This window comes from Dufourea novaeangliae, unplaced genomic scaffold (genome assembly GCF_001272555.1).
Source record: "Dufourea novaeangliae isolate 0120121106 unplaced genomic scaffold, ASM127255v1 scaffold65, whole genome shotgun sequence".
Taxonomy (NCBI): Eukaryota; Metazoa; Arthropoda; class Insecta; order Hymenoptera; family Halictidae; genus Dufourea; species Dufourea novaeangliae.
In genome coordinates this window covers 355,874-381,849 of record NW_015373961.1, presented here as the reverse complement: position 1 = coordinate 381,849, position 25,976 = coordinate 355,874, and the positions used below count along the sequence as shown (strand labels likewise).

Genomic DNA, 25,976 nt, shown 5'->3' with positions numbered 1-25,976 from the left:
TGTTCGAATAATAGGTGGTGAAAAGCAGGAATATCTAAGGGCGTCGTCTTGAATAGTTGATTACATGAAGTAACACTGTTTTACAAGCGCCAAAAAATGGAAGGGTGTCGTTCTAGGGTTATTATGAGAAATAACATTTTCATGTTTAAGAGTTTTGTAAATATTTCTGTGATCGTAAACGGAAATGTAATCGTAGTTTTACGGGAGTTAAACGTACTCGAAATGTTATCCAGGTCCTCGCGATATTTCCAGCTTCTGGGTATTGTCGAAAATATATTAGTCTCGGTGTTACAATAAGTTTACGCTGCTTGTGCATTGAATTCCACCGGGTAAGTTATACCCCTTTCGGGGGGGGGGGAGGATTCCTAAACGTATTTCACATGTGTACGTGGGTCTGTCCGTGCAGGAACAGGGACCACGTATAATTTCGAGGATGTACGAGGGTGTCTACAAGGGAATATGAATTCAGCATATGCGCAACGATGTTTCCGAACATCCAACTATAGAGTTATATGGAGCAGAACGTTATCGTGGGCTAAATTGAAATTCTAAATAGATTGAATTTTGATTTTTCGAAATTTGATCGATCAATCGGTAGAATAATAATCTACTGTTTTGTACAGGGTATCCCACAGAACGTGAGCACCTTTAATATCTCACTTGTGTTTGGAAGATACAAAAAAATGTGAGGGGAAAGTATTATTTTGGTTGTAATAGTTTGTATTATGTAATAGTTGAGATCAAGGCCAATCCAATGTTTTATAATAGTATGACCTTCATGTGAGCTTGAGTACGAAAAATCCACAAATCTATGAGAGTAGATTTCAATAATAAAATAACTATGATAGAGGGATTAGTGGAAAAATGTGTCAAAGTTGATGGACATCATAATAAATTTTCTGTAAATCCAAAATAAATAAGACAGTGAAATAGGTTATGGCAAATAAAATAAATCTACTCGCTAATTATAATAACAAGCGAAAAAATATTCACGAGTAGAGTGTAACAAAATGAATCAGATTGTCCGTCTGGATATCCGATCGCCTTCGATTCCCCCATCCATTTAGGTGATCCAAGGCGGTGCTTAAAAATGCAACGTAATCCCGCAGTCGTAGGTGTGATAAAATATCGCCTACGTCACTCTGTAGCTATGAAATTCGACACGGCCGGGAAAGTGGCGAGTACACACGTCTGATCGATGGATTCCTCGTCAAGTTCGAGCTAGCTCGCTCGTTTTACAGGTCACAGATAACGAGTGCTCGAGCCTCGTGTTGCCCCACACCCCCTCAACGATTTACCTTCAAATGGTGATTGAATGTAAAATCCTCCGAATATGTCATTTAGATTATGGAGCCAGATACGAAACGGTATATGATCGGCGTATGCAACGTGTGCAACGGGATCGATAGTAGTAATTTCTACAGTCACCCCTACCCCCTCCCACTACCAACCCTCTCGTACGTCCGGTGACTGGCAAAGGGTTCCACTGTTATCATCGTCGCGACGATGAATAAGCGGGGGTTAGACGGGGTTTGTTGGAAAATAGGTTCCTATTAGAAAAAGTATCGGTCGAACACAATGAAGCTGTGATTACAGTAAATCCTCGATGAGTGTTCGAAGGCACCTCAGAAGTGACAGGGAGAGGTCCACAGGTGTAACGCTGACTTTTTAATGAGGTTTAGCACAGTGATAGAGCTTGGAATTCGGAAAGCAATGATATTTGTTTCAGTATATGGCCATTAGTTTATGAAATATTTAATGTTCAGTGCCGAGGAGACTTCGAACGTTCATCCAGGATTTACTGTATCGTGGAAAGCTGGTTAAAACGTGGGGGGTGAAATTAATTAGGAGATTCTAATTCGAACAATTCAAGAATTCTCGTGATCCATCCACAGTAGTCCTGTACGTGAAATGGAAAACCATAAATATTTCAAGAATCATGACTCTCGGTACAAATTATTCACAGTTTCAACGACCATCCATCTCCAATCAAATCTATCATTCCAACAACGATCATCCACCTCTAATCAGAACGATCATTCTTACGCCAATCATCCACCCCTAATCGCAACGATCATTCTTACAATCCACCTCCTCCAAAAAAAAAAAACACCCACAACGTTATTCATCAAGAACCCAACCCAGCGCAGTCCCGTCGTTATCACCCGCGGCATTCGTTATTCCTCTAACCGGCCAACAAAAAACTATGCCCCCAGTACCCGACGCGCGGTAGCCGCGCACCGTTTATAGCGTGCGGCCGCCACGCCGGGGCGCGCACGATGTAAATAATCGTTTATTGATTAACTGTTTGACTGCGCAAGTCGCGAGTTAACTATGGCTAATCTCTGATTTGTAACGCCTCCCCGCCGAAGCCAACTCTCTCTCTCTCTCTCTCTCTTCCACCGTTAGAGAGGGGGGAGGCAGGATTGTGCTTGGAATCGCACAGGGGTTGGCAGGCTTGCAGGCCTGACGCGACGTTCTAGTGTGCTGGTACACACAAGAACACTTTCGCCGACGTGCTTGCTTTTCCCTCCCGCCGATCTATAAGTGCGTGGATCCCCCCCCCCCCCCCCCCCTTCGGCACGTAGTTTTGCGCCCCGTGCAACCCTCCTAGCGCTAACACGGAATTAATATCTCGCGAGTTAGCGCCCCCTTTTCAGGCCCCCTCGACGGCTCTGAAACGGAAATGAGCGCGCGGATGCCTCTGCTCTCTCGGTTCTCCGCTTCTCTGCTATCGTCTTTCCACCCCCACACACACACCCACACCCATCCCACCTCCCTATTCTCGTCATCCTACTCTTCCATACTCCGATCCTCGTCATCCACCGTCGTTTCTCTCCTCGTCTCTGTCCACGGCGTCTTTACCCTCGATGTTTCTCTCGTCCTGTTTCGCTCCTTCTCGCTTCGTCTTTGCGTCCTCTGCTTTCTCCTCCGCCGCTGCTTCCGGTCCCTTCCCCCACCCCCTCTCCACGGCTGACGCGACGCGTTGGGCCGCGAAACCTCCTCCTCCTCCTCCTGCTCCTCCCCCTCATGCTCCTGCTCCACCCCCTCTCCCTGTTCATCCTCCTCCTGCTCCTCCTGCTCCTCCTCCTCCTACTCCAACCCACGCGGGTGAGGTGTCGGGTACATGGGTCGTCTCTACGTGTACTCCAGACGACACGCGACGCCGCGGCCGCCTGTTACTTTCTCTCCCGACTGGGCAAACAAACGACGATACATCTCCGTGATACCGTCTCCGGTGAGGTACGGTTACAGGTGACTGTGTAACGGAGTAATTGCGGGATTGGAACGGGGTGGGGAGAAGATCGAGTGCAGGATTATGCGACGATGGCAAAGGGAGTTTTGGGTTGGTCTGGATGAAACGAAGGATTTTTGTTGGATCTTGGGGATTGGTCTTGGTTTTGGATTGGGTGAGGGAGAGATGATTGAATGGGATATGTTGATGATTAAACTACGGAAGTTTATGCTGTTTTAGATAGGAATATCGAAAAATTAAAGTGGGAGGGAATTTTATATTTTTCACTAGAGGCTTTACCACGTTAATGATAACTAGACTATGGAAGTTTATGCAAATTCACGATTTCAAATACTAGTGGCTTTACTATGTTCGGGAGACATGGTAGACTAAGTGATAGAAGTTTCATATTAGGAATGATGATGATTCAGAGATCTGACTTTGTTGAGATATGAAAGAAAGAATATTAGATGGAGTACTTAACGACAATACTTTGAGTTTAGGATAGTACAGGTGGTATAAAATACAGTAAATTCGTGAGACATGGTAGACTAGATGGTAGAAATTTCATACGAGGAACGATGGTCGTGCTCCAGCGTCCCAGATACAACGACCGCGAAAAATCTCGGATTGTCTCGGCTCCCCGGGCGGACCAAACAGCTCCGTCCTCCGTTCGGTAAAACAATGAGCGCGCGAAAAAGGCATTCGGCGCTTCCGTGCCCATTATTCATTTATCCCCGCTTCATTGAACGTGCCCGCCGAGCGTTCGTTGTCCCCGTACTTTCGTTCCGTGCCACCTATTTACCGAAGGGGGTTGTTCTTTTTTTTTTCGTATAAAATCCTTCAGTAGGGAGTCCTATTCCCAAGAGCTTTGGGCCCTTTTAACAGAGAGAATTTGAGAAAAGAATAAACCTAAGGTCCTTAACTGAACTTTGTGCGAACGGAAAGTGACTCGATGATCTGTAAAATCTTTTTGAAAAGCAGCAAAGAAAAAGAAGATATGGAGATATGTTTCATGACTATAATGCGAATTTTTTGCATTTAGAACTCATCATACTTAAGAGTTTGATAAATTTTGAAGATAAAATTTTCTGTGAAAATAGTGAATAAAGTAAACAGATCTTGCTTTGCCTCCTATAAATTAATCCACAAAAATCTACATTTGCATAAACATCCCCAGACTCTATTCATGACTAACCGAGGGCTAATCATCAAACGTCTCTATACGATGTCCCCGTTCCACATTTTTTGTAATTCCATCCTCGATCCTGCTCCAGAGAGACTTTGATGAACCGATTGCACACGAAAGGGCCAACCCCGCGCTATTGGAATGATGTTTTTACGGTCGCTTCCGAGGGCAACAAACCGACCGGACGGAACCGGACGTCCTGATTCGAGGGAACAAAAGCTCGCAAGTTGTTCGGTCCAGCGCGACTGGAGGATATGCAAATCCATACACGTAATTAGGCTGGGATATATGAAGCGTGGCACACAGAACTACCGTTCGCCATTGGTGACTCTCGGGGGTTGCGGAGCTTAAGGGTTGGAGGGCGCTTTGTTTGAGCCAACGTCTGCGTTCTTCCGTGGCGTAATTAATGGCCCTTCGGTTACGTCCCTGCGCGCCCCCCTGGCTCTTACGGCGCTTCCGGCCGACGATCCGGAGATGTGCTAGGATTTTATTCGAATGGTAGACGGTACCGATTAAAGACACGGTAGACAATGGTTCGTTCGACCTTGTTTTTCCTTTTCTGGGTGGTGTTGCTTGGACCACAAAATACGTAGGACCTTGTTGTTTCTGCGATTCAGGGGTTGTTTGGACCCTACAATACGTGGGAACTTTTTTTTTCGTTTCGGGGGGTTGTTTCGACCCCAAAATACATAGGACCTTGTTTTGTTCGTTAAGGGGGTTGTTTGAAGCCGAAAATGAAGATTATTATATAATAATCGAATACGAAGAAAAAAATGAAAATTAAAACACGAAGGGTGTGTTGGGTATAACTATAGTCATCGCAGGATTCGATCGGAATAGGGAGGGGGGAGCTTTCTGTGAACGTAAACGTTCGGCATTGTGCCAGTGCCGGGTGCAGGTCGGTAAACACGCGACAGGAACATGGTTCACGGATGCTGCGGACTTTAAAATGCTATGCAAAGCCACTCGACAGAAGGCTTTCGTGAAGCATCGAACTCGTGTGCGTCGACGTTTCGTTACGGCGATTGACGCGTTCTATATGTAACCGCGTGCAAAAAGAAACTGCCCCACTTCGTATGTACTAGGGAAATCGTGGCAACACGTCCACCCTATTCACCAGACGTTGCATTGTCGGGTTATGAAAGAGTTAATTTCAACCCCTTTTGTTGGCGATGAGGATTACAGTGTGGAAAGAAATTATAGGCTTATACAATAGTAGGGCTGCTACGAATATTCGAATGCTCGAATATTTGTAATAGCAGTAGAATTCGAATTTGATATTCAAAATACTCGAAGTATTCGAAGTGATCCAATTTTGGGTTGCACTGAATAGGACTCTGAAGTAATAGAACACACTATTTCATTCCTTTATTCCAAAAAGTAGTGTCACTTCCTCGTGACGAGTATACTCGTCAAACACCGTCAACCTTTCGACTACGAAAGGCGTATATATACATACGCTCTCTAAGTGTTTCTTACAATAATCTTTTTTTTTAGCGATTGACATACTCACATCGCGTCGTATATATTGATAGTTTCATGCAATAGTGCGCTACAGTCAAATGGTTCAAAAAACTCGACCACGTCGAATTCCACGCGAACGACCGAAGACGTTAGATCCCCCGATCCTCGCGATCATCCCCCTCCAACCGGCACCGATATCGCGAAAGTTGCGGTAGAAAAGGGAGTCAAACAACCACAGGTACCTACCCTAAAAGGGGGTAGGAACGACGGGCGAAACGAAAGCTATTTCCGCGGGCCCTTATCTAGAGGACGAGAGCTCGATCCGATTCGGTTTCACTTCGGGGGCGTGCGGCGTATCTGACATCGGGATTCAGCATATTGTACAAATTGAATGCGAAGAATTATCGGGGGCGGTGGGTATCTATCATCGGACGCTTAAGCGGTCTGCCACCCCCTCCCCTCCCCCCTCTCTAACTCTATAGAACGTAACGAACCGACACGCTTCTTATCATGTTACGGGGCCCAGAAGAGCCTCGAAGGGTGGGGGATGCGACGATCGCCGCGGACGGAAGTGGTGACTGGGGAGGGGGGTAAACTGGGCTCCCACGTCGTTCCGTTCCCTGCCCTCTGCGTTGTCCCCTCCGCGCACAATAGCCGGGCCACTGTCATGCTTCGTGACCGCACAATGACACTCGCCCCCCTCCCTTCCCCTCCGCCGCAGTGCCACTGATACACCAAGGCCCATGGCTTACGAGTGTACCCGCGAGTGTACGTCACGTAGGTGTCCCGCTATCGGCGGTTCAGTGTCTCTTGCGCGGGCGACTGTGACCTTGAGGTGGATGATCGGGACGACGTTCAGTATTATATAGGATGGTCCGCCTAAATGTCTTCTTCAGTTGTGATTACATGTAAAAAATATGTGATGTATGCAATTTGAATGGTGTCGAAGAACGAATATGCTACGAAGATTATTTTTGTGCCAAGGTCATTTGTTTCGGAGTTTTCAAGGTCACCGATGTTTTAAAAACGCATTCGGAGATGTTAATGACATGACCTTGAAGTAATCTTTGAAGGATTATACTGATTTTGAGTTGGTTGGAATTAGTTAAAAAACGGGCTAGTAAAATAAGCGATTCCTCTGTGATACCCTTACAAAAAGGGAGTAAAATGGCTCGGTCTTATTACGAACTTCAGTTCGATATTCGAAAACCATATATCGTCGCAGAAATGAGTTATCTTTTCCTATCTATTGTTCGGCTAAATATTACAGTTCCTTTTCATACTCTGCTCTCCTCGTCGTTACGATCGATTTCTACCTCAATCCGCTCACTGACATCCTTTCATACATTCAAGCGCTCAGCATCTAAATTCATCGGACAATACTTCGTGTCTATCGTAGCGCATCTATCATACCCCTTTGTTTCGAAACTTAAACTTACTAACCTGACAATTTCATCGCGTAAAAATATATCATGCCTACCTTCTATTAACCATGTAACCTTCTACTAGCTATAGAAATTCCCACTTCCTATAATTATCTTCATTCTGTAATACATAGTATTAACTATTCTTTGGTCGTCATTAACACTATCACGACCATCGGCCAGTTCCGCTACAAACTTTCACGAGTGGCCAGCTGTTTTTATCAGAATTAACAAAATATAACTTTTACTATGTATATCCCGCGTATTTCCCTTTTGGTCGCCTCTTACGACACGCAGGGATTACGGCTGGTGTATTCTGATCCCGACCAGCAGGGGGTAGATTGATTGCGACCTGACCGTGTCTTTGACCGCTAATGTGAATCTGCCGTAAAAGTATCGATACCTTAACGGTATCGATTTATCGCCACGGTGTATCGTAGACGTGCCTGAAACTGAGACGATCGCAGGACTGCGATCGGGACTCCCCTCCCCTGGCCGTACTCCAACCCCCCGTCGGCCGATCCAGCACGCGGCGGCGGGCACTCGAGAGCGATCGCGCGTTAAACGCGCCGCCGGCCGTACGCGAGTCGCGTGTCGGGCGCGCGTGCCCTTCCCCATCGTACGAGGGGGTTTCCCACTCGAAAAGGATACACACCCGGGTCGGGCCGTCGCATACAAACGGCGCGTGTTGGTTGGAGAGTTAGCCCGCGCGACAGAGAACCGCGCGCGTTCTGAGCAACCGTGACCCGAGAAAGTCTCTCACCTAGGCTCCTGTCTGCCCCCCCCCACCCGTGTCCTGGGGTACCGTGAATCACGACCGGATATATAAACGGTTTCACGGGTGAAGGGGGAGAAAAGGGGGTGGCAATTCGTGTGTGGGTTCGTTGGCCACTTTTCAGCCGTCCAACGATGTGTTCGTACGCTGGCTGTGCGTGTGGCGCGAAAAAAATGAACTGTCATGGCTTCAGGGGGGTGAATCTGTTTGTTAGAAACGGGATAGTATAGCCTGTAAACTGCGGACTGTACCTTGTGAACTGTACGGTAATCTGTACTGTAAAATATACTGTAAACCGTACATTAAATTGTATTAGTATAAACTAAATTGTAATCTGTGCTATAAAGTGTACTCTAAATTGTACTAGTATAAACTATAATATCTGTACTGTAGACTAAGAACTATACCCTAAATGGGAAAAGAGACTCGGCATATTTTTTCCAGAGTGACTCTGGTTTATTTATTTTATTTCTCATACAGACTAAACTAGTTATTGACGAAACTACAGACTGTAGAGATCCGTGCTCGGGGGCATAAACTGTTACCGCGACATTAAGCTTCGATGGAAAAATTCGGGGCGTGATGAACGGGACAGATAGGTACGAAAAGCTCCCGCGGAACCAACCCGCTACTCCGTAGAGGAGGTATCCGAAACACCCCCCAGGACCCCTTCATCTAGAAAGTATTTATCGCGATTCCACCGTGGAGGGGTGTCCCGATAGCGTGAATCACGGTTATAAACCCTTTAATGGCCGCCTGTCGATGTGTGCGTGCGCCAGCCACTTTCAGCCTCTTCGACTGTTCGCCGATTGCATCGAGTTTTAGGGAGACGCTCCTTTAGGACCCCCCCCCCCCGCCGGTGGACACGTGATCGCAAAGGGAGGCTCGTTGAACGATCACTTTTTTCCATTGTTTCTTTTTTGTTTCTGTTCACGTGAACCTGAAGTGAACCTCGAATATTTAAAACCAATAAACCAATTTAAACCTGCTAACCTAAGAAAACAAATTAACCCCTGCGGACCTGAATGATTTATTTCGAACAAAAGAAAATGTTTTTTTTTGCATATAGTTAGATCTTCGATATCAGAAAAAAAAAAATTGAAGCAGTCGTCGTTTCAGGGAGACTTGAATTTTTATATCATTTTCGCGTCCTAGTGGAGGCATTTTTGTTAAACAGGCTTTCAGTTGACAGTAAATGGAGCACACTGTGTATTTCCATAACGGTAACGAAAAAGTAACGTTCGGTTCGGTTATCGAAACTGTCGTGAAATAATGTGCCGATCGCTGGTGTCCGATAAGTGTCGTCTGTTGTCGAGGGTTAAAGAACGGTTGAATGAAGATAACGTTACGGAAGGGAAACGAATCGAGGTAGATTGACCGCGTAACAAGCGCACGGCTCACGACTAGATATTCTTTGCTCCGGTTTTACAGGATATCCTGGTCGCGTGAATCACGGGCATAACCGGCGCACGAGAGAGCTATCGTTCGAGGTACTTATACATATACCTCCAACTTTATCGTCCTGTGCTCTCCTAATCGCCACTTTAACGCACCTTTAACCAATCGTGATCCTTTTCTCAGTGTACCTGATCTTAACACTTCACCTGGCGAATATACAGTGAGTTACAGGAGTATTCGTACCCTCGCAATTCTTGAATTCGAATGATTAATATTCTTTAACAATATATAATACATTCTGAAACGTTTATCAATAAGGATAGATTGTGCAATAACAAAATGTTTGTATGATGTATTATTAAATGAAAATAGTAATATACGTAAATGGAAACTTAAGCAAATCATTGAAAATTTCATCTCATACAGGTATTCTAATTCGTACAATTTAAGGGGCCACAGAAAATGTACAAAAATTTACAAATATATTCCTTAGCGAAAAAGTTGTTTCAAATCACCCCAGGAATCACCACTGTGATGATATCATTATAAAACACAAATTTATTATTTCGTACTAATCAATTTTCACGCAACAAGTCGATTTGCCATCACGGATTTCACGAAAATATATATATATATATATATAACTAGCTGTGTAACTTTAATTAATTATACCTTCAAAACTATCAAATAACTACGACTAATATTTCACATATATCATTAGAAATACGTATTTTGTCATCCAACGAAAGATCGATAAAATCGAAGTGGAACTGGTTCAGGCACTAATTCATAATGTATCGAGCATTTCATCCGAAACACCGTAAATAAATAAATATACAGATCGAATCGAAGTCGAACGATTAAACGTTCGCGAGAAAAACACATGGCCGGAACACGATCGGTAATTACCGATCGCAATATTGGAAAGACCGATCATAAAGAGGAGGGGGTTGGGGGTGGGGATGTGCGCGCGATATTTAACCGGGGTAGCCGCGGAATTACATTTTAATTTCGCCACATTGGCCACCGATCAAACCGACTGCAGATTCGGTCTGTCGATGGATATCATTTAATGGCCCCGGTATTTTCACCCAGCTGGACGGTAGGGGAGGGGAGGGGTGGGGGGCAAATTATAATAATTATACGGCCACGGAACGACCGCGTGTCCGCGTTACGGAGAATTACGCGATGACCCGGTTATTAACGCGATTTGCAATTCCGTTGCAATTACTCGGCTGTCTCTGGCCGAGACCCCCTTCCCTTCTCTCCCTTACGGCTCGTGGTACAACGTCCGGTCACCCTCCCCCCCTTGGTTATTTTACATAAAATCTGCTTTGCACCGCGAAAACATGAGGCTGTCTTAATTAATTGATTATTTACCGCGATTATAATCAACGGCAGAAGGAAGTTTACGACGCGTGTTTCGAAACCACTGGTGTTGCGTTTGTTTTTGATTCATATTGTTCGAAGAGTGGACCGATCCTCGTGTGCAGTGCAGTGTATCGAGGGTGGGAATTTATTGTCGACGGATGTAGAATGTTCGTGGGTCTTTGGTATCGAGAAAATTGGTATAAGGTATCCCGTCTAACGTGAATATATTATTTTGAAAATATTATTTCAAATTGCTTGTTGTTTTATTTTTAGTAACCAAAGATCTAGAGCACCAAGACTTACCTTATATTTTACAAAAAAAGACAAAACAGGAAGAATAACGACTGAGATAAGAAGATAGGTCACCCTATGGACACTGAAAACTTGAATCATTCTAGCCACAAGTCCCTGACCATTGTCTGTAATCATGAACACTTAACCAATAACCGCTGATATCCCAAGCACTAACCCTCAGAACCCACTTCCTGCAGAAAAAAAATAACAAAAGAGGAAAAAGAAAGTACCCAGAAAAAGATAAGCAACGAGGGTAATTTAGGAAGCACTCCTACCTTAACCCATTAGGGCCAAAGTTCCCTGATCATACTCTGCACTAAGGACCACGAAACGCACACACCCAATCAATAATCAAACATCTCAAGCGCCAACCATCAATCCATTTCTTCCAAAACAAATCAAACGAAAATAAAACAGCAAAAAGAAAATACTCAAAGAAAGTGCCAAGCAGTGGAGAGGGCCAACAGTGGGAAGCCCGCAGCACCTTGGCCCATTAGACCCCGAAATTCCCTGACCGTTCTCTCTAAACGGGGCGCCCCGGGGCCGTTACCACAGAGGGTTTGTCCCGGAAAGGGAACCGGTGGCACGTCGTTACCGGGGCAAACTACGTCGTCGACAACGTCGGTCGGTAAGTGCAGGAGGTCCGGTAAGCTCGGTAGGCCAGCCACCTAGCAACCTGTGCACTGCACGCCGGTTGGCCACCGCCGTTACAGAGGGTTAGGGTATATACCTATACGTATACATATTCAGCGCCCTCGGGACGACACTCGCGGTCTCATCGACTTACGCGGTCTGTGTCGTATCCGCGAAGGTCCTGACGTTTACAGCGCAGGCGTACCGTCCGCCCCCTACATCACGTGGGAGGGAGTGGGGGTGGGGGATGGTTATAGTGCTTCCCAATCCGCTAGACCCCGCCTATGACCCTCCAGGCATCAAGAGTGAACTGTCCCCTGGTTGGTTCGCTGCTGGATCCTTTCGAGGGCGGGGATAAACAGGGGCTGTATATTCCAGTCGCAACCACCCCCCTCCCCTCCCCTCCCCACCCCTCAGTGGATCCTCGTTACGGTGGACGAGGAGTCAGTGTCACTCAGAACGGGTCGCCAAGATGATCGGCAGCCTTATCATCGCGCAACCAAACTGCCATTACCGTGGATCAGAGGTAACGAACGTGACCGGTCAGTGAATAATAATAAATCGTGGTGATCGTCGTCAGACTCGCGACCGTTTTGGTTGCTAAATCGTCGGGCTGATATGACCTGGTTCTACACGCGTCCACCACCAGTCAACGTAACGGGCGTTTACAGTGCGACGGTGAACCACGGACCGTACCGACTGGAACGTAACCCGTGTACCTAAGGATCTTGTGTGACCAGGCTGACGGGTAACCGTACGCCCACCGTCGCCGCGAAGTGTCACTCGGTGATTACACCGCCCCCACCAGCGATGCTGGACCTAAAGAGCAGCGGGACCACCGCCGCGGAACTGCCACGCACCACAGCGTTCACCAATCTGTCGATGCTGTTCGCCGGTACGTTCGTGTCGTACCTGTTCGTCGTTCGTATGTCTGATCGATGGTGACGATCTCTATACGTCGATGTACATAGTGGGTGTAAAATGAATGTACATTGCTGGCGAAAAGCTTTTTTCGTGCCACTTCGACAGTTATGAGTAGAAATGGGTTTTCTCGAAATGTCGACACCCCTTGATGACCAGGAATGTTTCGAATTGGGGGCTTACAAGAGAAGCCACGGAAGTGTCCCCCTCCGATTTTGACGAAACTTCGTATGTCCGTTAAGCAGTCAAAAATAAGGAATACGTATTTTTTTTTATCGGCTGATACACGAGTTTAAGGGGTGAAACCACCCCTCGAAGTTTCGATCAGAAATTTTTTTTTTATAAACAAATTATATTTTGGACAATTTGTTTGTACTATATTGTTCTACATAAAACCGCAAACCTCGTCCATTGAAAGTTTTCATGTATCTCCTCTAGTTTTCGAGATAGTACTTTCGGGTCGAAACTTCGAGGGATGGTTTCATCCCTTAAAGTCGCATCTTAGCCGACAAAAAAAAAATACGTATCCTTTATTTTTGACGGCTTAACAGACATATGAAGTTTCATCAAAATTGGAGGGGGGCACTTCCGTGCCTTCCCTTGTCAGTGGACAATGAACACATGCCATAATACTATGAATTTACACAACTATAGTTTTAGGGGAAATAATTTTCTCGGAAAAGTCGGTATTAACCCTTTAACGCCCAAATTTTGTTTTAATTTTTTATTTTTCAGTTACTTACTGTAGTATTATTTACTGGCAGTAAAATGTAGGATCTACTAAACCATCGAGTGCTAGTGCTAAAAAAAGGGATAAGTGAATACACTGTTAGGGTTGTGTTTGTGTTTTATGTGACTATGGTTAATAAGATTAACATTTTTTATACCATACCTCTGTTAACTAAACGTATATTTTTAACGATTCGTGACTTTAGGAACAAAATAAAATGTGTCTGACTACGTACGACATTTTTCACTGCGGCAGTCAATGTGTCAAGGAGCAAATTTCGTCGTTCTAGTTCTTAATTGTTCTATCTCCACTAGTTTCTAAACTGAGACAACTTGAGGTTAAAGTTTACGAAGTTTAATATTATAGAAGCAGAAAAATAGTGAAATAATCAAACACACTGTAATATCATCTACCGAATAGCTATTTATTACATTATTTAACAAAATTTTTAGTTGATTATCAACAGAAACTTTTAATTGTTGTTAGCATTTGGAGATACAACAATTAAGAAAGAAGAAACACTTTCAGAGTTTCGGAGTTAGAAGTTTAAAGAATATTTGTTGTTTTCTTTACATTGCAGTGAATTTGTATTCTTTGGATCAATGAGACGTACGTGGGTTAATTAATTAAATTTTTTTATAAATGGAGTTAGAACAGTTAAGAATCATACGGTGATCGGAAACTTTTCGCCAGGAGTGTATATGTAATGTGTGTCTGATTGGTGGTACAACTGCTCTCCTAGGTGGAGGAGCGAAATCGGACACTCTTTGGAGTAACGTTTCAGATTTTGTTGACATTTGGATATGACTATATCCTCGATTTTTTTTAACTTTTTCAATAGTGCCTCGCTATTATAATATTACATTTCTTAAAAACAATTCCAAAATAAATGGTGAAAGCATACTTTTTTTAACTGAAAAAATTTTTATTAGGTACTCTTATGTCTCTACTATACGCATCCACAAAATTCATTTTCATCGGTTTGTTAGTTCAACAGTTATAATTTATTGAAAAAAAGGTTTACACTATATTTCAAGCAGCTGTATAATCAACAATTTAAAAAATGTTCAGAAAACCTTCGAGATACGTTCGTATATGTCTAAAGACTAAAATATATCTGAGTGTCACCAAAATCCGAAATATTACTCCAAAAAGTATCCCATTTCGCATGGAATAGAATTGAAACGTAAAAATTTCAATTTTTATAAGATGATACAATATCTCCATGAGTGGCTAGACACTTGGCAAAGAATTATTTAATCTCACTACTTGCTTTAAGATTAAGATGACGATCTTAGATACTTGTTGCTTTTCACTATCTATTATCCGAATAAAATTCTGCCCAATTCTGATATACAGTGCCGATCGGTTCTTACGTGGCGTCGCACCTAGCCGCCGGATATATGAGATATTTGTACAATGGGGGTTTCTGGTTGAGGATTCGTGTGGTGGAGTGAAGATAATATGGCTCCCCGAAATGATTCAAACATTTCATTCTCCATAACAATCAATAAAAAAAAAACTATTTACTGAAAATCGACAGAATCATCTACATCAAAGGATTGCCGTGCCCCAGTCCATCAGAGGACTGTAAAGGTCAGAAAACTGGACTGGAAATCGGATAATTCTTGTCGTAGAAACGGAATATTAGCCGTGAAAGCGATTTCCGCGTTCCTGGGGTTAATGTGAAATTCGAGGCCAGCCCCCCTCCGTTAATGGAGTCCTGTGTTCCCCGATCAAACGAAGGGGGGTGTGGAGGCCAATGAAGACGAAAAGGTCTCCGTTCCGCGGGCACCTAAGTCGTTGTTTGCACAGAAAGACCGTAGATTTTCTGCGGCAGCATGACGTACTGCCGTCGCCGTCTCGCGTATGTACACATCGGGTCCCACCCTCGTGCCAATAACTGCCAAATGAAAATATATCTGTCCGCAAACAGAGCCGCCGGCGGCGTGGCGAGGACAGCAGCTCCGTGAACAAGCCACGGGTGTGCGTAAAATCGAGCAGGCTCGACGATTTTATTACGGATCAGGAACGCGTGGCGGCGGTGATTTTTTAAGCGAGTGTCAATTGTTGTTTCGAACGGTGTCGTTGTGAAATATATACAGTAAATCTTTGATGAGTGTTCGAAGGCTCCTCGGGACTTGACAAGGAAAGTCTCCAGATGTAACGATGACGTTTTTAATGAGGTTTGTCAGAGTGATAGAGCTTGGAATTCTGAAGCCAATGATCTTTGTTTCGGCTGTTTATAGCCATTAGTTTAAGAAATATTTAATGTTCAGTGCCGAGGAGCCTTCGGACAATGATCGAGGATGTACTGTACAATGTAAGAGGTCTTTGGAACAGTATTCCCTGTCTATAGGTACCATGCTAGAACCATCCACAGAATCACCAAAAGTGGCCGAAAATGTGTAATATTTATGAAACAATATTTTCTTGTTCAGAATACTTAATGTTCTATGTAGAGGAGCTTCCGAACACACATCGAGGATTTACTGTATTCGTGAATTCTCGATTATGTTCTTCAACACAATATTATTCGTAGATCCCTGTTCAAAGTACTCATTTCTCGAGCCCAGCGTAATGGTGTTTCGGATCACGAACGACGATCGAAGTTACGCGAAAAATCGTGCGTAAAGCAAGCGCGAAAAAGGGATCGTTCGATGGTTAGAACGTAACCAGTCGGTTCGCCCTAAATTATATTTTTCAAAACCACGTATCACGCAGACCCAGTGTCATTAAGTCGCCGTAAAGATTTTTCCGGAGGATTGTTCTCCCCGGGACCGGCGATCAGATATGTTTTACGACCGCTACGCGATTCCCCGAACTGATTAACTTGCAATTGCAGACGGTATACGTCTTCTAATAACGTGACCTAAAAAAAAAAAGAAAAAAAAGGAAAAAGGAAAGAGTAAAAGAGAGGGACGCGTAATCTTTGGCGAAGGATCACGAAGTACCAGCGACACGTGCCCTAGGTAATACACTTTTCCTTCGCTCGATCAATGGCGACTTCGGACTTCCGACGCGGCCAGGTTAATCCAACAATTTCGTGCAACCTTCTGAGATATTATTTCTTGATCATTGGGAAAGTGATATTGAGTTGTTCGGAACGTTCGTTGAGTTTGTTAACCTTCGTCAGGATAAAATGGAGAAGAGCCTCTGAGACTTTCAGTATAGAATACAGTAAATCCTCCATGAGTGCTCGAAGGCTCCTCGAGTTCCTTAAATACTGGCGTTTTGATATAAAATAAAAATGTTCTACATTCTACAATGTTTTCTTTTATTGTTAGAGCGTGACGGTAAACGAGACCGAGATTGTTCATGTAAAAAAAGTTTTCTTTTTTTTCATTGCAGATGCCAGCAGCTCGTACAAAGGGGGCTGGAGCCACGCCACGTCGCCGGCTCCTGGACAGGGTGAGTTCCATCGTTTTTGTTTGTCATCTCTACAGAGTTTCTCCCCTAAACTGCAGACTTCATGCATTTATATCTCATATGGCTCTGTGAAATACAATAAACAACAAAACTTTCCTCGGATCCAATGATTTTTCTACTTCCGTCTGAACCCAATAAGATACTTAACAGTAAAAACAAATTTCTACATTTGCTCCAGTTTTTACAAATTACTTCACAAAATGCTAGTTTTGCATAAAAATCCGCAGTCTACTGATCACATTTCGTGGTCCACCCTGTACACACAGCCGCCCACGAATACCCCGTGGGCCAAAAGGGGGGTGATGGTGGCGGTGGTCGGGTGTAAGTTCACGCGTCGCGACTTCCCAGCTCGCTTCGTCGAATGGGACGTCGTCGGTCCTTGTGTGCGTGTCCTCTAGGCACGGGGTTGCACGTGTGTGTGCGCTCAAGCGGGCGTGGGTGGGTGGGTGGGAGGGTGGGCATCCCGTCGCTTTGTGGCGCGTTGAACCGCGGCCCCCTTTGTCGACGCGGCGGAGAGAGAAACCCGTAGCCCCGGGGGCTGTGTAGAGACGCTCGGCCGCGCGCAACACCGACACATCGCGACGGCGGCGGCCCCACCCAGCGGGAGCACACGGGAGCGCCACTAACGCTCCCGCGCAATCATCTCGCGGAGATCAGAGAGAGCCCTGCCCCGCGGGCAGGTTGTTATAAGCGGGGCTCCTCTGTCCCCACCCCCTTCCCTCCACACGGTTGCCTAGACAGGTTACAGCCGCCGCCATGGATCACCTAGCAAAGGGCGAATTAACGCCGCTTTGATTGTGTCGCCCCTGGAACCGTACGGAATGCAGAATTGTTAGAGGATCGGGGCGGGTTTACATACATCGAGACTGGAGGGATTGAAAACAGTTATGATGTCGGTTTCTGTTCTGGAAACTGTTGTGAGATCGAAGTAATTCTATAAGTGTTGTGGATATTACGGTTCTGGCTTGTATCGGTTTTGATTCTGGAAACTGTTATGAGAGCCGAAGTAATTGTATAACTGAAAAATCACTTTACTATACTAGATAAGTAATATATATATTTAATGATCGATGTAAAGATCGATTACAGAACCATTTTGGTACAGATAAAGAACCGAAAAATAAAACCAAGATACGTTCTAAATCCATGTTTAAAAGGGGAACAACAAGCAAAAGAAAATATAAAACTGACACACCTAAAGGCTGTTTGGTTTTAATAGGAACGTTTATTAAGTGTCGTTGGTCGTCCCCACACAGGAGAAGTTAACACGTACTGACACAATCATCTCGCGGAGATCACAGCCCCGCCCCGGGGGTTAGACCGATGGTAAACGGCTTGCGGTTTCGATGCCTCGTTAAATTACAATCGCCTCGGATCGACTATCAAAGAGGGCACACCCAAGGTTTAATTCACACATATACACGGGACCAGTGCTTCCTCGTGTAAAATTTCAGAAGAGACTTTAAAAATACTGTCTAAACTTTTCCACCCTCTTAACCCTTTAGTTCCCACTATCACTATACAGCTACATACCCTGAATTAACGGAAATAACATGTTAATATTATCTGTTTTTTCATATCTGAGAATATATAATAGTTTCTTCCAGTCCTGTATTAAAAGCTTATCGGTAAAATAAGGCATTATTAGTCCTTTTTCCTGTAAAAAAACGAATTCCAGTACTGGGTATTGTTACAAATGCAGTAGAAACTTGTAAAACTCTAATTGATTTCAAATATTTCAAGGAGGTTTGTTGATTAAAGGTAAGAAAAAATGGAAGATTAAATGGCCAAATGTTATTAACGAGCATAAAGACAGATAAGGGAAATAGCAAGTATCTCTTCATAAGGGATGAAACATTGTTTTTTTTTCTCGAGTGTTATTCGAAATTTAAGTTCAATTCGTGTTATATTCGAAAGTTAGTTATTGTCTCCTCCCGCGATCCACCGCCTCTGAAAATACCATTTGATCTCGGCTAACGCGTGCTTCGTTGCTGATTCAGTTTACAGTTTGCGGGATAACACAAAAGGGAGGCCAGGTCGCCGTCACGAAGTTCATGAAATCAGGCGACGACGCGTGTTGCCCCCCCAAAGGGGGTGCTTTGCGGCTCTCCAGCCCCGTGAAATTGAAATTACAAGCTGTCCTCGCGCCACCTGGACCGACATATTAATTCCCCCGTTGCTCGTGACGAGCCAAGAATCGCCTCGAGTACCATGAATATTTCGAGAACTGCGAAGAGAAGACTTTTTCAATAGTAAAAGTTATTTGGTCCCCCGAAAAGGCAATCCATACAGTCGTCACAAACTTCTTTTAATACGTTTATCGATCATTTTTATCGAGCCACACTTGTATAATTATTACAAAGAAAACGATTTCAAACATAGCAGCGATTGAACCCCCTTAATTGCCGACGACTTGTCGTAGAGTTAAGTTTGAATATTTTTCTCTCACTATCGCTACCTGGTGGCGAATTTTCGAAGCTCCAGGCGTTCGAGTACCTTCGATAGACAGTAAATAACACGCTTACTTCCACAAAAATAACGAAAAGTGACTGAGTTTAGTTTGTTATTAAAATTGTTCTGAAATATTTATTGTCGGATCACCTCGTGTCCAAGACGAGTAAGTTATGAATGAAAATTCTTAATGAAAAAGATTCCAATGGTGTCTCCACGAGACGCCATTTTGTGATACCACTCCGTTTCGTTTCTTCCGAATAATGATCGAATTCAACTGATCGAGCGGATCAACGACGCGCGAAACGATAATTCCGTCGATGTTCCAGCGTTATCTGTCATACATTTGGACAATGACAAACCGATGTTCGGTTCGGCTATGAATTAACACGTTCGCGATAGATCCGTCGCGCACGGGTACGTAATTCGAGCACGGCCATTAATGTTGTTCGCGTGATCGCCGACCAGAAACCCGCCGCGGGTTTCGGTGTAGATCTCTCGTATTCGTACAACACTTCCTAGCCTGCCCTGAACTCAACATTCGACCGATATGTTCTCGCGCGTTTCTGTTCATGCGATACAATAAGAAACTGTAAAATAGATAGTTACGCTTGTTGGATGCTTTTAAAATTGTTTTCGTTCGTAACGTAACACGCTACCATTCACAGAAATTAACGAATTACTATCTGACCCTTGATTCTACTAGAAAATCAATGAAAATCCTATGTTCTATCATCCATCGATGTTGTAACCTTCATTTATCCTTGGAATTCCTATAGCCGTGTCATTGGTGACCAGTCGACAAGGTCATCATGATATCTCAAAAAAAATAAGATATAAAAAAAATCAAATTGTATCCATCTGATGCGTCCCTTAAAATCCCGTATAATTCATTAAAACATTTTCTGATACAAACAATTGGTAACAAGTTATTTTAGATACCAGTTCTTGTTCCCTCACCCTGTCTGTTATTCGTCAAGTCTTAACCATTATTAATAAATCGAGACGTGAAATATTATACAAACTTGTTACAGACCCGTCCGAATGGTCGAAAATCTTACACGTAATAAAAACATGTTGTAAACAATTTATTACATAACACTCTTTTGCTGCATAGTGTAGACGCAGCTTTAGAGGACCCTGGTATATGTATAAGCCGTCCAACCCACGGGGGATATCGACCCCCGTTCACAACCGGGTCTCTCTGCCCAGTGGCCAGGAAAAGCGACTCTAAGACAACTGGTAGAACAATAAAAGTACTCTCCTCTCCTCCCTCTTTTCACGTCCGGCCGCGGGTCCGCCTCGCGTGACTTCCTGACCCCTTCCCCCCACCCTTCATTTCGAGTCGAATCGACCCTCTCGGACCTCTACGGCCGCGTGTGTCTGAGGGCGACCCTAACTTCCCTATGATAATTACGTGCTCCGGGCACGGCGCGTGCCTTGGCAGTTCGCTCACGCGTCCGATCACGTATGTATGCCGTGACTATCGTACACCTCGGAGAGACACCTATGATCCCTGCCCTCCAAAAACCCTCGTTTGGGCCACGTCGAGGATCTCAGAGGTGAGACACGATCGTTTCACGAGGGAAAAAGAAAGAATAGGTAATCGACAGGCAGGCCCTGGAGTTGCTGTGATTCACCTGTGAATGGGAATTAGGAACGAGCTCTAGAGGGTTAACACGGTGGGTAAACGGTTTGACCTTTTTTTGGGGTATGTAGGTGTGATCTGGGGCCAATTCTGAATGATATCATTGTCGTAGAATTGCTTTTTGGTATAGATGTGACGAACGAAAAGTGGTTTTGTGCATCATTGCTTCCTTCCGGATGAATTGTTAACTGATTAAACCTTTCAGACTGTATTTCTTTTAAAAAAATTATTCGATTATACATTTTAATTCAGTTGACTGTTTACATGTTTTGTTTGGAAAAAATGTTTTCTTTTTTTTTAGAAAATTGTTTGTCGTTCAATTCTGAATTCACTAAATCTAGTACAAACATTCAGAACATGAAAACAGTAAACTAAGTATGAACTTTAGTTTACTTCGAACCCAAAACAAAACCTTTAATAAAGGAAAAACAAATGTTTGGCGTAATTTCAGTTCCCTAAACTGATCTATAAAAATCTGAATTTACATAAAAATCCACAGTCAACTTATCATAGTGTCTTTAAATTGAACCGAGCCACCGATAAGCGTAGATATCGAAGCGCGTTCTCGCTGTTTCCGTGGCTGAAGGAAATCCTCGGTCGCGTTAAGATTCCCGGCTGCGACAAGAATCCGTTTTTCTCTCGCCTGACGCGCGCTGTTCGGCTCGCGTCGCGCCCGTTCACGCTATGCGATAATTAGGAAACGATTAATTCTACGCCACGTAACACGTCGTTAGAAACGGGATTTGCCACAGCCGTGCGTTCCTTATCCGACGAACAAAACCGTATTTGCCTCGAGCACGAATCCACCTGCCCAGACCCGTGAGAATCGAGGCGAAGTGACGCTGTCGGGTAATTAATCGAGTTCCCTCGATTTCTGTATTCTTTGTGCCTGCCTGCCACATTTCGGAAATATTCTTGATAAGAATTGTACTCGCGAATGCTTGCTTAATACGCTAAACTAAAAATATGGGACCTTAAAAGTGCCATTACAGTCCATTTATAAACATTTAATAATTTTAAATTTTCCATTTACATTTCTTTGCCTAATGGCCATTCACTGGTATACAGTCGATTACTGGTTGGTTTACCCTATACCATATAAACTATCTCGAATGAAATAAAATTACCGATAAAAATTAAGGGAATCGACGAGATCACTATAACAATCAGTAACAGGAGCAAACAAATCTTGATCTCACAAAGTTCGTACAGCCTCTATCACATAAAATTAGTTCTACCCTAAAGATCACGAGATCTCGAATAGAAACACCTTACCTACTTCCTACTAGGGACTAAAAACAAGGCACTATGGGAGTCACGTCACGCAACACACACGGTTTATCTCGATAGATTTCGATGACTTTTTCTTTTTGCCCACTCGGAACTGTCACCGTTCCGTTCGGGACCGACACCCCCGCACGCACGAACGGCGAAGGGAAAGCAAGTGTTAATATCCGAGAGTAAAGAAAATAAGCCAGAGACCGACAAGTTTATCAAACGTCACCCCCCCCCCCAACCCCCTTTCTTTCTCGTGTGTCCCCGATTAAGTAGCATGCCGTCCGTGTACCCATTGATAGACGTTCAACGACGCACGGTTAAAGTGGAAACGCAATCCGTGCACACCCCAACAAGGAATCAGAGATGAATACGGCCCGATACCACCGACGGGGTAGGAGGTTAGGGTGGAAACGCACGCGGCGATGCGTGAACGTGTCACGCATAGTCACGTGGCGCCCCCCTCCCTTCCCCTTCTCCATCGTTCTGACTGTATGTACTACCGAAAGGACATAATACGAGCGACTTCGGGAACGTGTCCCAGGGCGAGGAACCCCTACCAATATATGCTACCACGGACAGACGTGTTTTCTCGCTTTTCTTCGTCGGGTCCACGAGAATTCGACTCGTCGACGTTTTCCGAACGGGGCCAAGAAGAATAATATTGCGGGAAAGATATGTACGACGCCGTCTCTTGTTGTAGACACGGATCCCCTCACGGCTACACTTTCCCCGCCGAGACAACCCTTCGTGAAAGATTGCCCATTGATCCGCGCGGGACATGATTGCGTGGACAATGGCGCCACTGTGATATAACGACGCGAGAGGGATGAGGGATTCGTGGATCGGTGGCTGTAGTTGGTCGACTGACGATACTGCTTCGAGTGATACTATTGAATTAGTATGATATTTGGTCGTTTCTAGTGTCGAGGGACTATGTTCGAGACGTGAGGTCCGAAGGGGGGGGGGGTCTATGACACTGCTGAAATTTTAGGTTATGTATACGTAAATGTACAAGATACTGAATTAATGAGATATTTAATCTGCTAGTACTGAAGGACAATATTCGTGACGTGAAGTCCGAGGACGAATCATATATTCAATCGTCAGATACTAACATTGATTCTTGTTCTGAATCGGATAACGATGTATTATGGTAGTTATAATTAGTTTGATAAAAAAATGTTTCAAATAAAAGTTAATATTCAGGTAACAAATTGCAATAGCAAATAGTGATAAAAAAATTTTATTCGATAAGAAATCAAGATTACTTCACTCTTTTTTAATAGGACTGTATATTTTTTTATGACCCAATCGATGCATCTGTGCATTCTTTTTTTAAAAAGTATTAGGGTGCTTAGGTCGAAAATTGATTAGTTCAGACGTTATGATTTTTCTTCCAGACGCCCATATACTCAACGCACTGTGTGACGCACAGTGGGCTAAATAGCAATTCTAGCGACGAATAATTCAAATTAATTAAATTAATAAGGGTAAGCTTCTTGTATCTTCTTTGTAATAATGAACATACAAATAAATGTTTATAATCATGAGAACTACAAAATTTAATATAATAAATAATATTTTCCCGTAGTAGTGTAAAATAACAAATTCATATTAATACGTGATTTATTTAATATGATTAATACGTGTTTTACTCAATGACACCTTATGCACAGTGAATAAATTGACAAGCTTATGCATTGAATGTTAAAACAAAATACATTGAAATATTCACTTACCTTTTGACGATATTTCCACCAAACTACACGAAACTACACGAAACTACACGAAACCAGAATACATTCAGCGATACGCACAGCAGAACAGACAAACAGATACTGATGTAATTAGTCAAATATTGCCATTTCAACCTCAAGTTCGTGATGTATACACGGAATAACTTTCGTCCTAGGGTATTATGTTATGATACGCATATAGTCACCGGACCTAAGACGCAAGTGAAGCCGAAACTTTCCGGTTCTAAGAACAGTCACTTTTTTCATCACTGCGCGACGGTCCGACCGTCGAACAATGAGCCTTCGCCTCAAGGAAACCCGTACGCGTCGGCCGATCGAAGGAGTCCCATAATTCTATTCGACGGCATTGTTTACCGGCGAAAAGAGGAACGGTGGTCCCTCGAACCCTGTCGTCCCTTGCAACCCCTATTTTCGTAACTCGTAAATCCGCGGCACCGGTGAATGCGCCGGTCACGCGTCGTTTCCCGGTGACTTGTTGCCCACGGAGCCATGTCCCCCGGAGTTCCCGTGAACGGAACCCGGTGCCAGAACTACGGCCGGATCCGGTTGGTTCTCCGTGCTTCCTCCCTCTCAATCCCACCCCCATCCCCTCAACCACGCGACTATGACTACCCGTCGTCGACCAAAAAACTCGCGGACTCGTGACATTGTTACCGTACCGAGGAATACGCTCCCCCCCCTCTCTTCCCTTCTACGATTCTATTGTGCGGGTGGAGAAAGGTATCGATCGATCGGACTGACGATGAATTGGAAGTCGAAATCTTTCAATGAGATGAATTAATCTTTCGGACCAGGGACTAAAACCGGTATAATTTTGATACCGGTATTGTGCCAGTAAAGGTACACGGAAACCGATATATTACCGAAAACCGAAATAAATACCGGTATTTTTTCGGTTTTTCTATGTGGCATAATATGCTTTCTTCGTATTTAACAAAGTTAAAAAATTAATTCATTTGTAAGATATCGATGAAAAATATAACTTGAGAATTCTTTCCGACATAGTTATAATAGTAATATTAATTTGGGTCCCAACTGACCCGGAGACCGCGGGCCCCTGAGTAGTTTACAGTCAATTGTCCGAGAGTTAATACACTTTAAGAGCGGAGTGCTCAAACGAACAGCGACGGAAGAAAAGCCAACACGCAACGCACTCTTTAAACTTGCGAGCCGCCTAATCGCCTCGCGCGTTACGACGCGATCTTTCCTCTCCCCCCGCCCCGAGAAAGTCGCAATTAATCATAATTAAGTGATCGTGGTTCCGTGTCAGGTAGCAGAATGTTCTAACCCCGAGACTGTCCGGCCGACGCATGAAAACAAATTGAAAATCTACGCTATAAGAAGTAATCGTTAATAGGTACACAGTCACCATGAAAACGTAAATTAACGTTCCCTTTAATCTTTTCGAAATTGGAATTCTTACGTTTAATAAATATTTTACTCGTTATTCGAGACTCTTTATCAAGATAATGAATCAGTCCGTCTCTAATCGCGTACCAGATTTATACATCGCACGCCCCCTTTGCCCGGGAGGGCGTGGCTTACTGCCCGCCGCTCAGTCTGTTGCCCAGGCAGCCTGGAACGTCCGTACGGGCAAATACTGAACATCACCGCTAGTTAAGGCCTGTTTACACGTTCAAGTAATTTGCACAGACTGACTTGTGCATTCACAATTTACACAAACCAACCGTTGCGTCCAAATGGAAACTAACGCCCCTGGCAAATGATTACCGTTACTTTTCTTATTATTTAATTGGTAATAACTATTATAATTATAGTTTATTCTACAGGCGTAGCTAGATTTTCAGTCAGGGAGGAAGCAAAATTGATGGTAATGTAAATTTCAAAATATTGTTTTTCTCTTTTAGAGGGAGGGGGGCAAAATCCAATTTTTCTCCTCTAGGGTATGGCAAGGGCCAGGTTTTTCCCTCTGGGTACCAGCGTACGCAACGTGGTGGGAGATCGAATTTGTATGCGTG

General features: G+C 44.0%; 2 protein-coding genes across 2 annotated transcripts in view; one reads left to right on the top strand and one right to left on the bottom strand.

Annotated features, from left to right (window-relative positions):
• LOC107186647 (protein SCAI) overlaps nucleotides 1-24,048 on the bottom strand; it is a 74,810-nt gene extending 50,762 nt beyond the window's left edge. The window contains exon 1 of the mRNA XM_015574561.1: nucleotides 23,980-24,048. The gene's annotated coding sequence lies outside the window, so the exon portion shown is untranslated. The remainder of the gene's footprint in view (nucleotides 1-23,979) is intronic.
• The window catches only part of LOC107186648 (DNA-binding protein D-ETS-3), a 55,927-nt gene that overhangs the window by 18,705 nt on the left and 11,246 nt on the right, over nucleotides 1-25,976 (top strand). The window contains exon 3 of the mRNA XM_015574563.1: nucleotides 16,786-16,845. Within this exon, the coding sequence (XP_015430049.1) occupies nucleotides 16,786-16,845 (60 nt within the window). The remainder of the gene's footprint in view (nucleotides 1-16,785; nucleotides 16,846-25,976) is intronic.